At 37.2% G+C, this 14,504-nt stretch overlaps 1 protein-coding gene across 4 annotated transcripts in view; it reads left to right on the top strand.

The window, feature by feature from the left end:
* Window positions 1-14,250, top strand: part of LOC115963892 (probable cyclic nucleotide-gated ion channel 20, chloroplastic) — a 44,404-nt gene extending 30,154 nt beyond the window's left edge. For all 4 annotated transcript variants that reach the window (XM_031083120.1, XM_031083121.1, XM_031083122.1 and 1 more), the window contains 5 exons: window positions 102-179; window positions 1,832-1,961; window positions 12,817-13,063; window positions 13,416-13,578; window positions 13,846-14,250. In XM_031083120.1, coding sequence (XP_030938980.1) covers window positions 102-179; window positions 1,832-1,961; window positions 12,817-13,063; window positions 13,416-13,578; window positions 13,846-13,963 — 736 coding nt within the window. In that variant the 3' untranslated portion in view covers window positions 13,964-14,250. The remainder of the gene's footprint in view (window positions 1-101; window positions 180-1,831; window positions 1,962-12,816; window positions 13,064-13,415; window positions 13,579-13,845) is intronic.
* Window positions 14,251-14,504: the final 254 nt, after the last annotated feature.

Genomic DNA, 14,504 nt, shown 5'->3' with positions numbered 1-14,504 from the left:
TCATTGATTTAATTTCAGAATTTATAAATCTTCCACCAAAGTTTTGAACTTCTTTAACTAGTTTCATATTTTTTTTCCTCCTTTTGGTGGTTTTCCCCTAGGAGGTTAGAAATGTCTCTGAGACGTCGTGATGTTGAGCAATGGATGAGCCATCGACGCTTGCCAGAAGAACTAAGAAGGTATGCCATTCTTGTCATTTGTTTACATTCTTGGCATTTTAGAGTGAATGTGGCTTATAGATGTTACTCCAAGTCACCTCAAAAGGAATACTGTAATTGAATTATTTGAGGTTCTTGTTTTCTCATTGTTAAGTTAAATATTAGATGTTTCTCCTCTTTATCCGTGCACTCTCTAAAGTATGATCTATCTCAAGAGAGCTTGTGATATATGCTTGGTGCGTGCCAAGAGGGTATTATACATATCATAAGAATACTTTTATTGGACCTGTTACGCCCATCTTTTTTTCCTAAAACAAAGGAATTTTTTTTTTTTTTTTTTTAATGCTAAGAAAGTGTTAAACGGGCCATTTCTTCCCCTTCTCTCTCTCTCTCTCTCTCTCTGTTGTAGTACATCCATGGAAACCAAAAAATAGTGAGACATTGCAAGATGAGTACCTCAACTTTACTTAATAGGAACATAAGCAAATAAATTGAAAAAGACACTTAACTTATTTGATAATAGTTTGCTAAACCCGGTAGACATGGAAAAGATATCAAGAGGAAAAATTGAAGGAGAAAGGCCATCATTTGTGCAAGCCCAACTCCCATCACAGCCCTTCCCTTGGATATTCGTATATTTAGGATTCACTATAGCCAAAGGAAACTAATTGTTTGATAAATTTTTCTACTGTTAGTCACCTCTCAAGCAGCTCAAATCAATAGACCAAGAAGAACCCATCTACCGATTTAAAATCTGGATAGATTGCATTTGAGGTTGTTGCACACCAGTTCTAGGCAAAAGCATATTTGAACTTTTGATTGCCCAGCATAGCATGATCACTGAAGATGAGAAGGTAAAACAATAAATCATGAAGGAGAGAGAGTGAGAATTCAAGCTTTGTATTAGTCAAAGGCAGCCCACTGTTTAAACAGTGAATAATGGTGGTAGGATCAACTGTGGATGAGAAGCAATTTGGTTTTTGGTAGCGGGTATTAAAAATTTAAAATACAAATTAGAAACTACTTAAAAATGCAAATTATGCTTGTTATTGGTTCCGTTCTTTTTTTCCCTGAGGTAGATGGATAGGAAGGCTAGATTTTTGTGTGATGGGTGGATAGGTTCAGGCTTCAAAAGTATTATTACCCTAATCTACTTTCCGAGAGTAGGAAAAGGAAATATGATGTGATTTTTTTTTTTTTTGGTCCCTATTCTGTTCATTGTAGGTTTCTCTTTCTCTCTCTCTCTCCTTCCCTAGTTTGGTTACACGGGCACTCAAGTGAATTTTGAACACATGACTTCATCTCCACCTTGTTCTTACAAGGGAAGGAAACACTATCTGAACTAGAGTTTATTGGCTTTCTTCCACCCCTCAACCCCCGTGGTGGATAAATAAAATAATTTTATTTGAAAGAAGAGCTATTTCAAATACTTAGGGCCTGTTTGGATAGAGGGCGGAGGGAGGGGGAGTGGAGGAGAATAGACTAGAGTTGGCTAAAAACATGCTAATTTTGGGCTAACTCTACTCTACTCCCCTTCCCTCCCCCTCAATCCAAACGGAGCATTAGTGTTTATTAAACCACTCATAAGTGTGTGTGTGTGTTTCACATTCTCAAAGTGCCTTTGATGCAGGGTTTATTGGCAATCTGACCCATGTAACTGGCTTATCTTGTAGGCAAGTACGGCAAGCTGAACGGTATAATTGGGCTGCTACTAGAGGAGTAAATGAAGAAATACTTTTGGAGAATTTACCTGAAGACCTACAGAGAGATATAAGACGCCATCTCTGCAAATTTGTAAAGAAAGTAAGCATCAATATGTCTGAACTTCATAACATGACTAGTTTCTTGAATGAATATTGCATGTTTATTAATTACTCTTAGAATTAATCTTGTAGTCAAATCCTTAATCCTATGTTTGGATGGGAGGGGAAAGATGGCCTTACATGTTAAGTAGATTTCCTTGGAGAACCTTTAACAAAATTTGATTATAATATTCTTTATGAGGACAAAAAAAATAAAAAGACCCTGCAAAAATAACAAAACCCTTATCTCAAAATCTCCCCAGAGGCATCAAAATCCTCAACCACCACAGGACAGCCAAACCCATTTCCCTAACCTTACTACGAGAAAGCCTTTGAACGTATTATCAGACCTTGTCACAGATCCCAAAGCAATGGAAACCTAACCCATGCCACCAATAGATTGCATAATTTTCAACCCGATCTCCAAGCTATACCAGTTAATTTTCCCACCCCATGACTTTGATAATCTTGAACAACAAACTAAACACATTTGAAAGATCAAAAATCCATCCAGAAATATCCAAATGGCTGATCCATGCAGCAAAATGCATTAAACTGATTGGTTGAAAATGCTAGAACACAAATGAGGCCCTGCGAAAAATTCTTTACAATCAGAATCAAATTTCCTTTGCAGTCTCTCAAAAGTTTCAAGCCTTGATGGGTTCATTGGAGAACTACAAGAGGAAATCCAAATGATCAATGGGGAATTGGGAATGATTGCAATAATATTCAAAGACATCTTTCTAATCTCCCAGCTTATTAGACAAAAAGGATAAATAAAGCACATACAGTCCTGGTTAAAGTACCTAGAAGCTGTTGAATTTTAGAAAAAAATTGTGTTAAGTTAATCTGATTAACCCTAACACTGGTTTCTTACACTTGGACAAATAATATGCATGTTAAAAATAAACACTCAGAAGGGTTAAAATAAAATTTTAAATAATTTTTGGCTGTGGTAATTATGTCCATCTAATTTGACTGTGGTAATATGAAGAGTGGGGTTATCCGTGGCATGTTTCTCCAGAATAGTCATCAGATGAACAATATAAAATGCTAAATAGTCGAAGGAAAAATACTAACTAACTAATATACTCCTGGCAGAAATAAAAAGAAATAGCTGGTGGCACTAATTAAATGCATATAAGCCAATACAACAGGAACACATGGGCTGGAGCTCCATTAGTTTGAAAGGAGTTTTGAAGGTATCTCTTCAAATCATCAATACCCTTCTTGTCATCACCAATGATTGGCTACGTCGCAATCCAAACTTTAACATTGTTTCACTGAATTTACTAAACCAAGCTCAAGGAGTTTGTTTAAGACCATATGCAATCTACACACCTTTCTAGACTCATCCCTGAGCAACAAACCCAGTCGTTGCTCCATTTACAGCTTTTCCTTGAAATCTCCATTCAAGAAGGCATTTTTAACATCTAACTGAAATAGTGGTCAACTCAAATTAGCAGTTACGGAGATCAAAATCTTGACAAAAGAAATTTTAGCAACATGCGAGAATGTCTCTGCATAGTCAATGTCATATGTCTGGGTATACCCTTCGGCAACCAAGCAAGCCTTCAAATGCTCAATAGAGCCATCAAGCAAGTACTTCACAGTAAAACCCAACGACAACCAACAATAGTTTTCCTGGAGGACGAGTAACTAAAGACCAAGTAACATTTTGAGACAGTGCAGACATTTTTGCTTCTATAGCAGACTTGCAACTAGGGATGGACATAGCCTCCTGGACAGACTTAAGAACAACAACAAAATTCAAGGACGAGGCAAAAGCATAGAGAGATAAAGACAATGGACATAAAAGACAAACTGAGAGATACAAGTACGCTTACCTTTGCAGAGCAATTGGAAGAGTTGGGGTCAAGAGGAGGATCACTAGGCAGGGAAGAAGTCTCAATGGGAGATTTCTACCAACACTTGGAGTGGTTTATGAGGAGGAGATTCAGTAGGAGACACAAGTGGTAAGTGAGGAAGACAAGGAAGAGAACTGTCACTACCAACCAAAGGAAAAATAGGATTGGGACTCATCCAAGGTGACATTAGCACTAAACAACGACAAAGAGAAGGTTAGTATCTTCAGTATCCCTTCTGAGTGTGAGAATACCCAATAAAAACACATTTAGTGGATCCAGGATCAAGTTAATCACTCCTTGGACCTAAGATATAAACATAGAACACACAACCAAAGATATTAGGAGGTAGATGAAACAAATGTGCATTAGGAGAGAGCACAGTATAAGGGCTTTGACCACCTAGAACAATGGATGGCTTGCGATTAATCAAGTGACAGGCAGTCAAAACAGCATCATCCCAGTATGATTGGGGGACACGCATATGAAACAATAGGGCATGAGCGACCTCTAACAAATAACGTCATTTTGTTGTGGATTATGGGGGCATGAAGATTGGTGAATTATACCATGATCATGAAAAAATTGAGACGGAGATGTATGAAAATATTCACAAGCATTATCAAATCGAAAAATATGAAGTGAAGCAATAAATTGAGTCTTTATTTCCATTAAAAAAAAAAAGATTTGAAAATTGAGTACAATTCAGACCTTTCTTTCATAGGATAAAGATAGGTGACTCTAGTATAATCATTAACAAAAATGATAAAATATCTAAGCCCTAACAATGAGTGAGTGTTTATTGGGACCCCAAATATCAAAATGAAGTATTGACCTAACTCTCATGCCTAGGCACCCTACGTTGCTTACCCAATTGACATGCTTCACATTGTAAGGATGCGATTTGGCGACAAGTCGGGACTAACAACTTCAAATTCTAAAGAGAGGGATGGCCAAGGAGACAATGATGCTGAAGAGGTGAGATAGACAAGTGAGAAGCCACTAAACTCGAAGAACCACGTCAATCTAGGTAGTAAAGTCCACTAGCTTCATGCCGTCCTGCAAGAGTCTTCTCTTGAGATCCTAAAAGATGCAATAAGCAGATTAAAAAAAATGGTAGCGTAATTCAAAAGTTTAGTAATCTTACTAATTTACAAAACATTAAAAGGAAAATCAGGAATATATAAGACAGAAGAGAGAAAGATTAGGATTGAGATTACTAGTGCCCAAACCAAAAATTATAGTGGTTGGGTCATTTGCCAAAGTAACATTGGGAAGACTACTAGAGTGCTCAATGTTAGGTGCCTGTCATATGATCAGAAGCACCTAAGTCAATGACCAGGGTCGTGAGTGGCAAGACAAGCAGTGGAAGTACCTTGTTAAGCCAATGTACCTGTAGAGCTAGACCCAACAAAATCAGAATGCATAGACATGAATCGATTGTACTCTTCATTATGGATAGAGACTACTCTGGATATTGGTGGAAGTGACTATGAAGTCAATTCTTCAGCCTAAAAACTAGCTTGGTGAGCCGAGGGTTTACCATACAACTTCCAACAGAAGTCTACCATATGATTCTCACCATGACAATAAGTGAACTTACGAAGGTCACGTCCTCTACCATGACCCCCTTGTTCATGACCTCCATAACCTTGGCCCCCTCAACCACCTCTACAACTCCCCATAGAAGTGGCAAAAGCAGATTTATCACTAGAAGTATATTAATAGTACTAGACGAAGGGAATGTATACCCTTAAGCTTGTTATAATAGTCTTCTAAACAAAAATCACTGAGATTCAGGGAGAAATGAGCTTGATGAAGATCATAAATTCTCTTCAAATTGTTAACACCAAAGTGAAGTTTCTTGGCCTATTCCTAAACAAGTTTAGTAGTTGGTAAGAAAACCAAACCACAACTAATCTTATAATCTATGCTCTTTTGCAAGCAACTCCTAATTTGTGCATTTTTTACTCTCCAATCAACATATTTTGAGTTCGTAGATGCAGGGGTCACAAACTTCTTTCTACCAAGAAGAAACACTTCAACTACCTAGAATCACTGAGCATAATTACTTACTTCCATTAATAGATAACATGTTTGGAGACAATAAATAATTAGTGGGTTGAACACTATTTTTGGTCTCCATAGCAGCAATCTCAAGCTTCAACAAACTCACAATAAACCAATAAACTAGTGGACTGTGGAAAGAAACTCCAATAGGGAGTCAACTAACTACAACTAAACAAATTCAACACCAAAAAATCCCAATAATAAACAAGTCCAACAACCATTCACCATAGCCACTCCAAAAAATCCAAAAAAGAATACCTCAGTAACATAAATAACATCAGGATCCAAGAAAAAAAATGACCACATCAACAAAAAGCGGTTCCGGCAAGGATTACCCACACCGAGAATTAAGACATGTTAGACCAAAGACAAGGAGTTGAACCATAGAAGAGCATATTGGTAACCAAGAAAGAAAATCCGATGGAGGCATAGTGGTCAGAGCTATGGTTGGTGGCTAAAAAGGGTGTCTGTGGGTCGCCAGTGGAAGCCGACTAGAACCATGATGGAATCGCGGTCAGGCAACAACGGAACAATGTCACAAGACCCACGAAGTAGTTGTTGGAGCTAGTCGACACCTCAAGCCCAGCAAACCTGGGTTCGTTGTGGTTGTCAGAGTTGGAATGAGGGATTGGCGATGGATGACAACAACAAATGTGATCTCCAGTGATGGGAAGTTGATGGGTTGTGGGATTAACGGCAGAGGGTGGCCAGGGTTCTTACTGTTTTGCCCCTAGCTTTATACCCATTTTATATATTTCAATTGTAGCCCCACTCGTAATTAGTTTCTCCTAAAATTATTAAATTGCGTTGAGCTTTGTTCCATTCTCTTCTTGATCATGTGTCCTCCCTTGATTCTTTCCTCTATTCCAGACATTAATGCCTTAAGACAATCTCACCAATGATATTCGCAGATCAGTGTGTAAAGCAAAGTTTTGAATACTATTTTCGGTGGCTGTTTCAGATTGGATTGAGATCAATTGTTTCGGTATTTGTGTGTGCTTGTGTATGTATAATTATAAATACTCCTCATAAAATAAATGTAAGAACTATATGGTTCATGGCATGTCATCACTCAATATAAAAGGTTTATAACATGAAAAGGTCATGAATAATAACCAAGGAAGCACGGGTGCACTGTTTTGGTTGGCACACCCATATCAGACTTGGTGGGACGCGCTGTGCTGCCTGGATGCAGCTGCACGCGCGTCCCCTGACGATTTTTTTTTTTTTCCCGACATGGTTCAATTCAGTCCGAAATAGGAGCCGATATGGGCCAAAATACTTACTAAAAAAAAAAATTAATTTGATATATTGGCTGAAATATAGATTTATAATTATTATAGATTTATCATTTAATAGTTATATATTCACTTTATTATCCATTATTGCTCTTAAATTGATATATATTTAACATTATTTTAAAAAAAAATGCTTAATAATATATACAAAATAAAAATAAAAATATATTTTCTAATTAATTAATTAATAAATGTATCCCGCCGCACCCATGTCCTACTTTTTCAAAAATTACCATGACACCGCACCACACCCACACCCGAACCTGAATCCTCACCCGTGATTCCTAGATAATAACCAAATCATTTTTTGTACCCATAGTGGAATTATTCTAAAAAGAGAAATAAAATAAAAAAATTAAATTAAATTAAGCAATTAAAGATAGAAATGTACCTGATGTCTGATTTGGGGAGGAAAATTACCAATATGCACAATTTTTTCTTTAAAAAAATTTACAACTTAGTCCAAATTCTACTCCGGGTTAAAACAGAGTTTCGCTCAAAACAACCTAAGTACCCAAAACACCCCAACATGGTTCGGTATTTGAGCTGATACAGAGCCTGCATTTTGTATACCAGTTTATGCATCAGTACATTAAATACTAGTTGGTAGAGGTGGCAATTTGTGTTCATGGGTCGGGTTCGTGTTGTGTCAGACCATAAGCATTCGGCTATATGGGTTGACCTGAACCCGACCTATTTAGTAAACGTGTCAGGAATCCTCAACCCAAACACGATTTGTTTATTAAACAGGTTGACCCGGCCCAACATGATTGACTCGTGTTGGGTTCGCAAGTAGTGTCATATTTTGTCACTCCTACTGGTTGGTATGGCATTTTTTGCCATTTGGCCTGATTTTGCTAACATTTTCGTTATGTAGTAGAAAAACCAAAAAATTTCTTTAATTGGCATCTCAAGTCTTAAATACTCGAATTCACTTAAGCAACTCGAGTCTCTAAAACTCGAGTTCTAAGAGGCACAGCTGATTTGGCACATCTAATGTGTAAATAAAATAATAAAAAATGTCACATGGAACTCGACTTTTAGATGTTTTATATCTTATTTTGAACGGGCCTGCTCTACCAACATCATAGAAAAATTCGAATGTTGTCAATTCTAGGAATAACTTGCTCCACATCATCAATCAAAACTTCTCTCTCTTATTGGAATCTTATCATATGATAAACTATTACAGTTGATGTAAACTTCACCTGATTCTTACCAAAAAATTTAAATGCTCTTAGTCAAAACCAAATCTCCATCAAACTGCACATCAAGGGTCATCTAAACTTTAACAATTGAGTCATGCTTGTCATGATATGCTATATTTTCAGAGATTTCCTAACAATGAGACCATCTTTTCTAGAAAGTCCAAAACTTTTCATGTTTTCCTTTTTTGTTCAATTCATAGATTATGGTTTTCCTTTTTTGTGTTCCTTTTCTTTCTAATTATCAGTTTTGAAGATGAATTATCACTGGTCAGTCCAAGGGACAACAGTAATAAAAATTTTAGGATCAATTTGTTTAGATGCTTCTTGCTGCATACCTGTTGTGCGACCATTAGTAGAAATTTCTCTGGGATTGAATTATATGGCTCTACTAACCAATTCTCCCCTTTTACTTTAGTTGTTATTCTGAATAGTGAATCTGCCCTCATCCTTTCTACTCAATCCAGGAAAGAATTTTCCTGCATGTTCAAGCTTCAGTAAGTTAGAAGCTTTAAAAAGAGGAAAGCCTAAAAATCACCTTGACATTTAGTGAAATCCTCACTTTTGTCCTTGTAATTTTAAGCCCTAAAGTTTTGGCCTTATTAGAATTATCATATGAACAGAAGTAAAATAACCATAATCCTAAAGAGAAATGACCAAAGGTCTATTAACATAAGAAGGGTCAAGTGGGTCTCTCACGCCACACACTCTAGACAAAAGTCAAGAGCGGTCTCTCAAACCACACCTTCTTTCTCCAATCTTGGTTAAAAAGACCTTAATCAAACTCTAACAAAATATTGTTATTGAAATAAACCTCTCTATCATCATATTTCCATCATTGAAATGGAGAGTTAAGAGGAGACTTCATCTAAAGGACACTAAAATTGAAAAAAACAGTGAGTGAAGCCTAGCTTAGATGTGTGGATTTTTGGGGCTTCTGGTGTTTCTTATATATGTACCCTGATTTTGACCGGGGAAAAATGGTGAAAAGGAAAGATGTTTTAGATAGCTAAGTTGCTTAAAGAAAAGAAAGAATGAACTAGCTCTTCAAGAGGCATACTCTTGGAATAATACCTCATAGTAGATTTTTTGGATTCAAATTCAACTAGTTACAATGAGGACAACCTTGCTTATTTATAGATACATAGGGAAGCTGTTGATTGGCTAGAAAGTTAGTTACAAGAACCTACCATGTGGCTGCCATGTGATTAGCCAAAGCCTAATCTCTAACTAACTAGTAGGCTATTGCACTTATCACTAACAATCTATCAACTAACTAACTTTCTGTTACAAGTGAAAGGATCTACTTATCATACAACATAAGCACTATTAAACAACTAGCTTTAAAAATGAACTGCATCAAGACTGTCCCTCTTTGGAACACACTTGTCCTCAAGGGTGGCTAGTTGTAAGATGATCTGGAGCATAACAGGGCAGCAAGTGATGCACATTGAAACTATTGGAGATATGTAGATGATCTGGTAGTTCCATTGATCTGCATTCTCATTAGTTGCTGCATTAAGCTGCTGCATCATGCTAGAGATTAAGGTCTGTTGTTGCTTTGTGTCAAGTCTGCAAGTGTAAGCAGCTATGTAGATGCTCTTGAATCCAACCTTCTTCATTTTGACCATTGGTTTGAGACTAGCTTTCCCCTTCTTTGGCTGCAATGTGTAACGATCTCCTTTCTTGTATAAGCTGGATGTGTTGCTCCTTCCACCCGAAATGGTTTGATATGGACATAATCTTTCTCACCCAAGTAAGAGATGGCAAACATCCATGGCTGACACATCACAAAGAACATAATCTTGAAAGTCATTAATTAAGAACACTAAGCACTTTCTAGAATCTCTAACTTCACCTCATTTCTTGAAGCAAGATAGCTTTTGTGGTTGGGGCTGGTATTGATTCTTCAATTCAAGATTGTTAAAAACTTCTTGTGACACCATATTCTCATAACCACTTCTTCTAAGCCACTCGTCATCCTCTATTTCTTTCTTTGGAACTTGCAAGACGTTTGTTACTAATGATTAATCCTCTTCTTCCGCTATATGAGCATCTACTTCTTCTTCCATGAATTGATCATATACAGGTTCTTGAATGCATTCCCCTTCTCTATTGTCTTCAATTATCAATACACTATCACACATTTCTTCTTCTTCTTCATATATTGGAAATTCTTCATGTTCCTAGTCTTCACAACCTTCAATCATTAAAGCTTTGCCCTTGCCTTGAGCATTAACTCCCCTTTTCTTGCAATCTGTGGCCTTGTGCCCAGCTTCTCCACGCTTGTAGCACTTAAATGTAAAGCTTTGTGCTACTTTAGAGACTGATTTGACCGTACCATAAGTTGAAGGCAAGCCTGCACTGTCAATCTTGAAAGGCTGTGCATTGTTAGTAATTGGCCTTCCTTGAGTATTGACTTGGGTACTTTTGCAACCACCATAAGCATGGAACTGCAAAAAAGCTTTTCTTGCAAGTTGCTTCTCAAACATCAAAGCTTTATTGTAAGCTTTGGAAACAAACCACAGTTGGTGCAATGATAAGGCATCTTGAATTGATGGTTTAAGACCACTCAAGAACCTTGCAATCATCTGCTCTTCACTCTCATTCAGGTCTACTTGATCTACCAGTTGATAAAATGCCTCTGTATGCTCTTCCACACAGCCATGTTACTTCAAATTATGCAGTTGTTTGTACAAGGACTGCATATAATTGAAAGGCAGAAACTAATTTCTCATTTTCTGCTTAGTCTTGCACCAATCTAGGATCTTTCTTTTACCCCTCCTAACTCTTTGAACTTGTAGCTGTTCCCACCAGGCTAAAGCTCTCCCGCTCAGCTTGATAGAGATCAATTTTATCTTCTTGGAATCTAGTACCTCATGGAAATCAAAAATTCTTTCCACTTGGTTAAGCCAATCCATGAATTCTTCATGATTCAAGCTACCGTAGAACTTAGGTAACTCAATCTTGAAGTTTGATTCCCATTTTGGTTCTCCCCTTGGAGGACTAGGCACTTGCCTTGGAACACCTCCTCTAGGCTGACCAATTGGGTTACTAAAGTTGCTGTGACTGTCAGTTTCAGCATCTTCAGCAGGTTCATCATCATTTCTAGGATGATAACGCTGGTTTCTTCTCACTTCCTCAGTCAAGACAGCAAGCTGCCCCCTTAGCAGCTCCACAATCTGCTCCAATGTCACCTAGTGTTCTCCTTCTTGGTGTGGTTGTGGCTGCTGCCTAGGATGAACCTGCACCTCAGGTTCTTGTGCTGCAGAACCTTTCTTGTTCCTTCTATTGTAAACTATTGCTGCCATCTTCACAAATTCTGAGGCTCGCTAATAGAGGACAAGAAAAATGAAATCAAGATAGGATCTTGATAGGTTCTTGATGACAGAAAATGAAGAAACAAATTGCAAACCAACTTGAATCCTAAGGATCTCAAGCTCTAATACCAAATTATGATGGGGGGAAAATGGTGAAATGAAAGATGTTTTAGATAGCTAAGTTGCTTAGAGAAAAGAAAAAATGAACTAGTTCTTCAAGAGACACACTCTTGGAATAATACCTCATAGGTAGATTTCTTGGATTCAAATTCAACTAGTTATAATGAGGACAGCCTTGCTTATTTATAGATACATAGGGAAGCTGCTGATTGGCTAGAAAGTTAGTTACCAGAACCTACTATGTGGCTGCCATGTGATTGGCCAAAGCCTAACAAACATCTCTAACTAACTAATAGGCTATTGCACTTTTCACTAACAATCTATCAACTAACTTTCTATTACAAGTGAAAGGATCTACTTATCATACAACATAAGCACCAGTAAACAACTAGCTTTAAAAATGAACTGCATCAGATTTGCCATTTTTAATTTGTTAATTTCCAGTTCCTTTTGGTTTAGTTGGCTGTCACACTATGTTTGGTTGGGGTGAAAAGCGAAAGGATGTAAAATGGGGGAAAGAAAAGGGAGAGGAAAATGTGATTTTCCATTGTTTGTTTGGAGTGAAAAGGGAGAGGAAAGAAAATGGGGCTGACAGAATTTTCCGCCCAGGCCCACTATTTTTTTCTTCTCCAAACTGGGGAGAAGAGGGCATTGAGAAGAAAAGTACAAAACTACCACTTTTTCATTGTTCCACTTTTAATAATAAGGGTATAATAGTAATTCACTCTTTATCCTTTTACTTTTCCACCCTCTCTACGAAACACACATGATGGAAAATACACTTATTTTCTATCCTCCAAGCTAACAGGGCCTTAGGGTTTCATTGTCTTGAGTTCTTTTTTTTTTTTTTTTCTTAATTTTCTGCTTAGAGAAAATCCGTCTCCCTACACCAACATGCTTAAGTTGAGCCCATCAAACTACTACATGCTTAAGTTTGATATATTCATAAACTATTGAGGATTTAAAAATATACTGCAGGTTCGGATATTTGCCCTGATGGATGATCCTGTCTTAGATGCCATTTGTGAGAGACTAAGGCAAAAGATATACATTAAAGGAAGCAAAATTTTATATCATGGTGGTCTGGTTGAGAAGATGGTTTTCTTTGTACGTGGAAAAGCAGAGAGCAAAGGAGAAGATGGCATTGTAGTTCCCTTATCTGAAGGGGATGTTTGTGGTGAGGAACTTCTAACATGGTGTCTTGAGCATTCTTCAGTAAGCAAAGGTATACAGTTAATCATTAATTAACTTTATAATTTTCAAATACTACCAGTGGACGTGAAATAGCCAGAATTTTAGCTTTACTATATGATTCGTGCATTTGAAAGGCAGTAGCATATTTTATTGTTAGATTCATTAATCAACCATTCCTAATATCATAGACTTTTGGAACAACAGTAATTTATAATAGTATCAGAGCAGGAAGTCTTGGGTTCAAAACCTGTCTTCACCTTACCTTCCATTTAAAAAATTCCAACATGTTGGACCTCAATAAGGGAAATTTAGGCCCATGTGTAAAGCAGTGTGTTAGATTAATTGATTAAATTCACCATTTATCAACATGGTTTCTATTGCAGATGGAAGAAAAATAAGGATTTTTGGACAGAGATTGCTTAGCAACAGGACAGTAACATGCTTAACAAATGTAGAAGCATTTTCACTCCGGGCTGCAGACATTGAGGAAGTCACCAGTCTTTTTGCAAGATTCTTGCGGAAACCACGTGTTCAAGGGGCCATAAGGTTTTTGCTTTCAACTTTTATCTGAAAGCTTGATTCAGAAGCGTGCTTTGATAAATACAGCTTCACATATATTACAAAGCTGCAGTCCTGCCAAACTGAGCCTAACTAATTCACATTTTTTTTTTTGGCAACATGATAGGTAGCACTTATTTTTCTAGGATGAATAACGACACATATTGTAAAAGCAAGTGATTTTCTTAGTTATGATGATTAGAAAGTGCATTTTCAAATGCCTCATATAATACTGTGAAGTTTGCTTTATTGCAGGTATGAATCACCCTATTGGAGATCCCTTGCAGCAAGCCGAATTCAGGTAGCATGGAGATACAGAAAGAAACGTCTAAATCGTGCAGATACCTCTCAATCTAATAATTCATCAAGATAGTGATTCCAACTATTGCATCATATACATGCACAGTTTTATGCGACTCCTTGTAGATCCTGACCATCACATGAAGCTATAAATTTTGATATACTAGTGCAGTCTCGTAATGACTTATGGCTGCCCAAATACCTGGTCATGGTGTATGTGCATTAATGTTGCCAAGTAGGCATGTCCAACTTCAGAAATTAGATCTTTGGCTACCAATGGCAAGTGGGCGATCTCTACAAAAATTTATTATTTGTTGGGAAGAGATTAGTATTCTGTAATATGTACACTGACAGAAATAACTTCAAAAATACCAACTTAACAGACAATGGAGGATTTTTTTTTTATTTGGTTGGTGGGGGGGAGGGAGGGAGTTGGGTGAACTAGGTTAAAAGTTTCTTGGATGATTTGTAGACAGGTGTGAAGCATTATTCATTAGTATTGTTAGCTTGCAAGTTATGTGGATATGCGTCCATGCTGAGTTTGCATTGTACTTTTTCGTTTTTAGCCTTACAAATCAATGGGGATATTAACTTGCTTTAGAGCAACCATATCA

Source organism: Quercus lobata, chromosome 10, assembly GCF_001633185.2.
Source record: "Quercus lobata isolate SW786 chromosome 10, ValleyOak3.0 Primary Assembly, whole genome shotgun sequence".
NCBI classification, from domain to species: domain Eukaryota; kingdom Viridiplantae; phylum Streptophyta; class Magnoliopsida; order Fagales; family Fagaceae; genus Quercus; species Quercus lobata.
The sequence above is the reverse complement of the archived record's forward strand: the minus strand, read 5'-3'. Positions and strand labels throughout refer to the sequence as shown.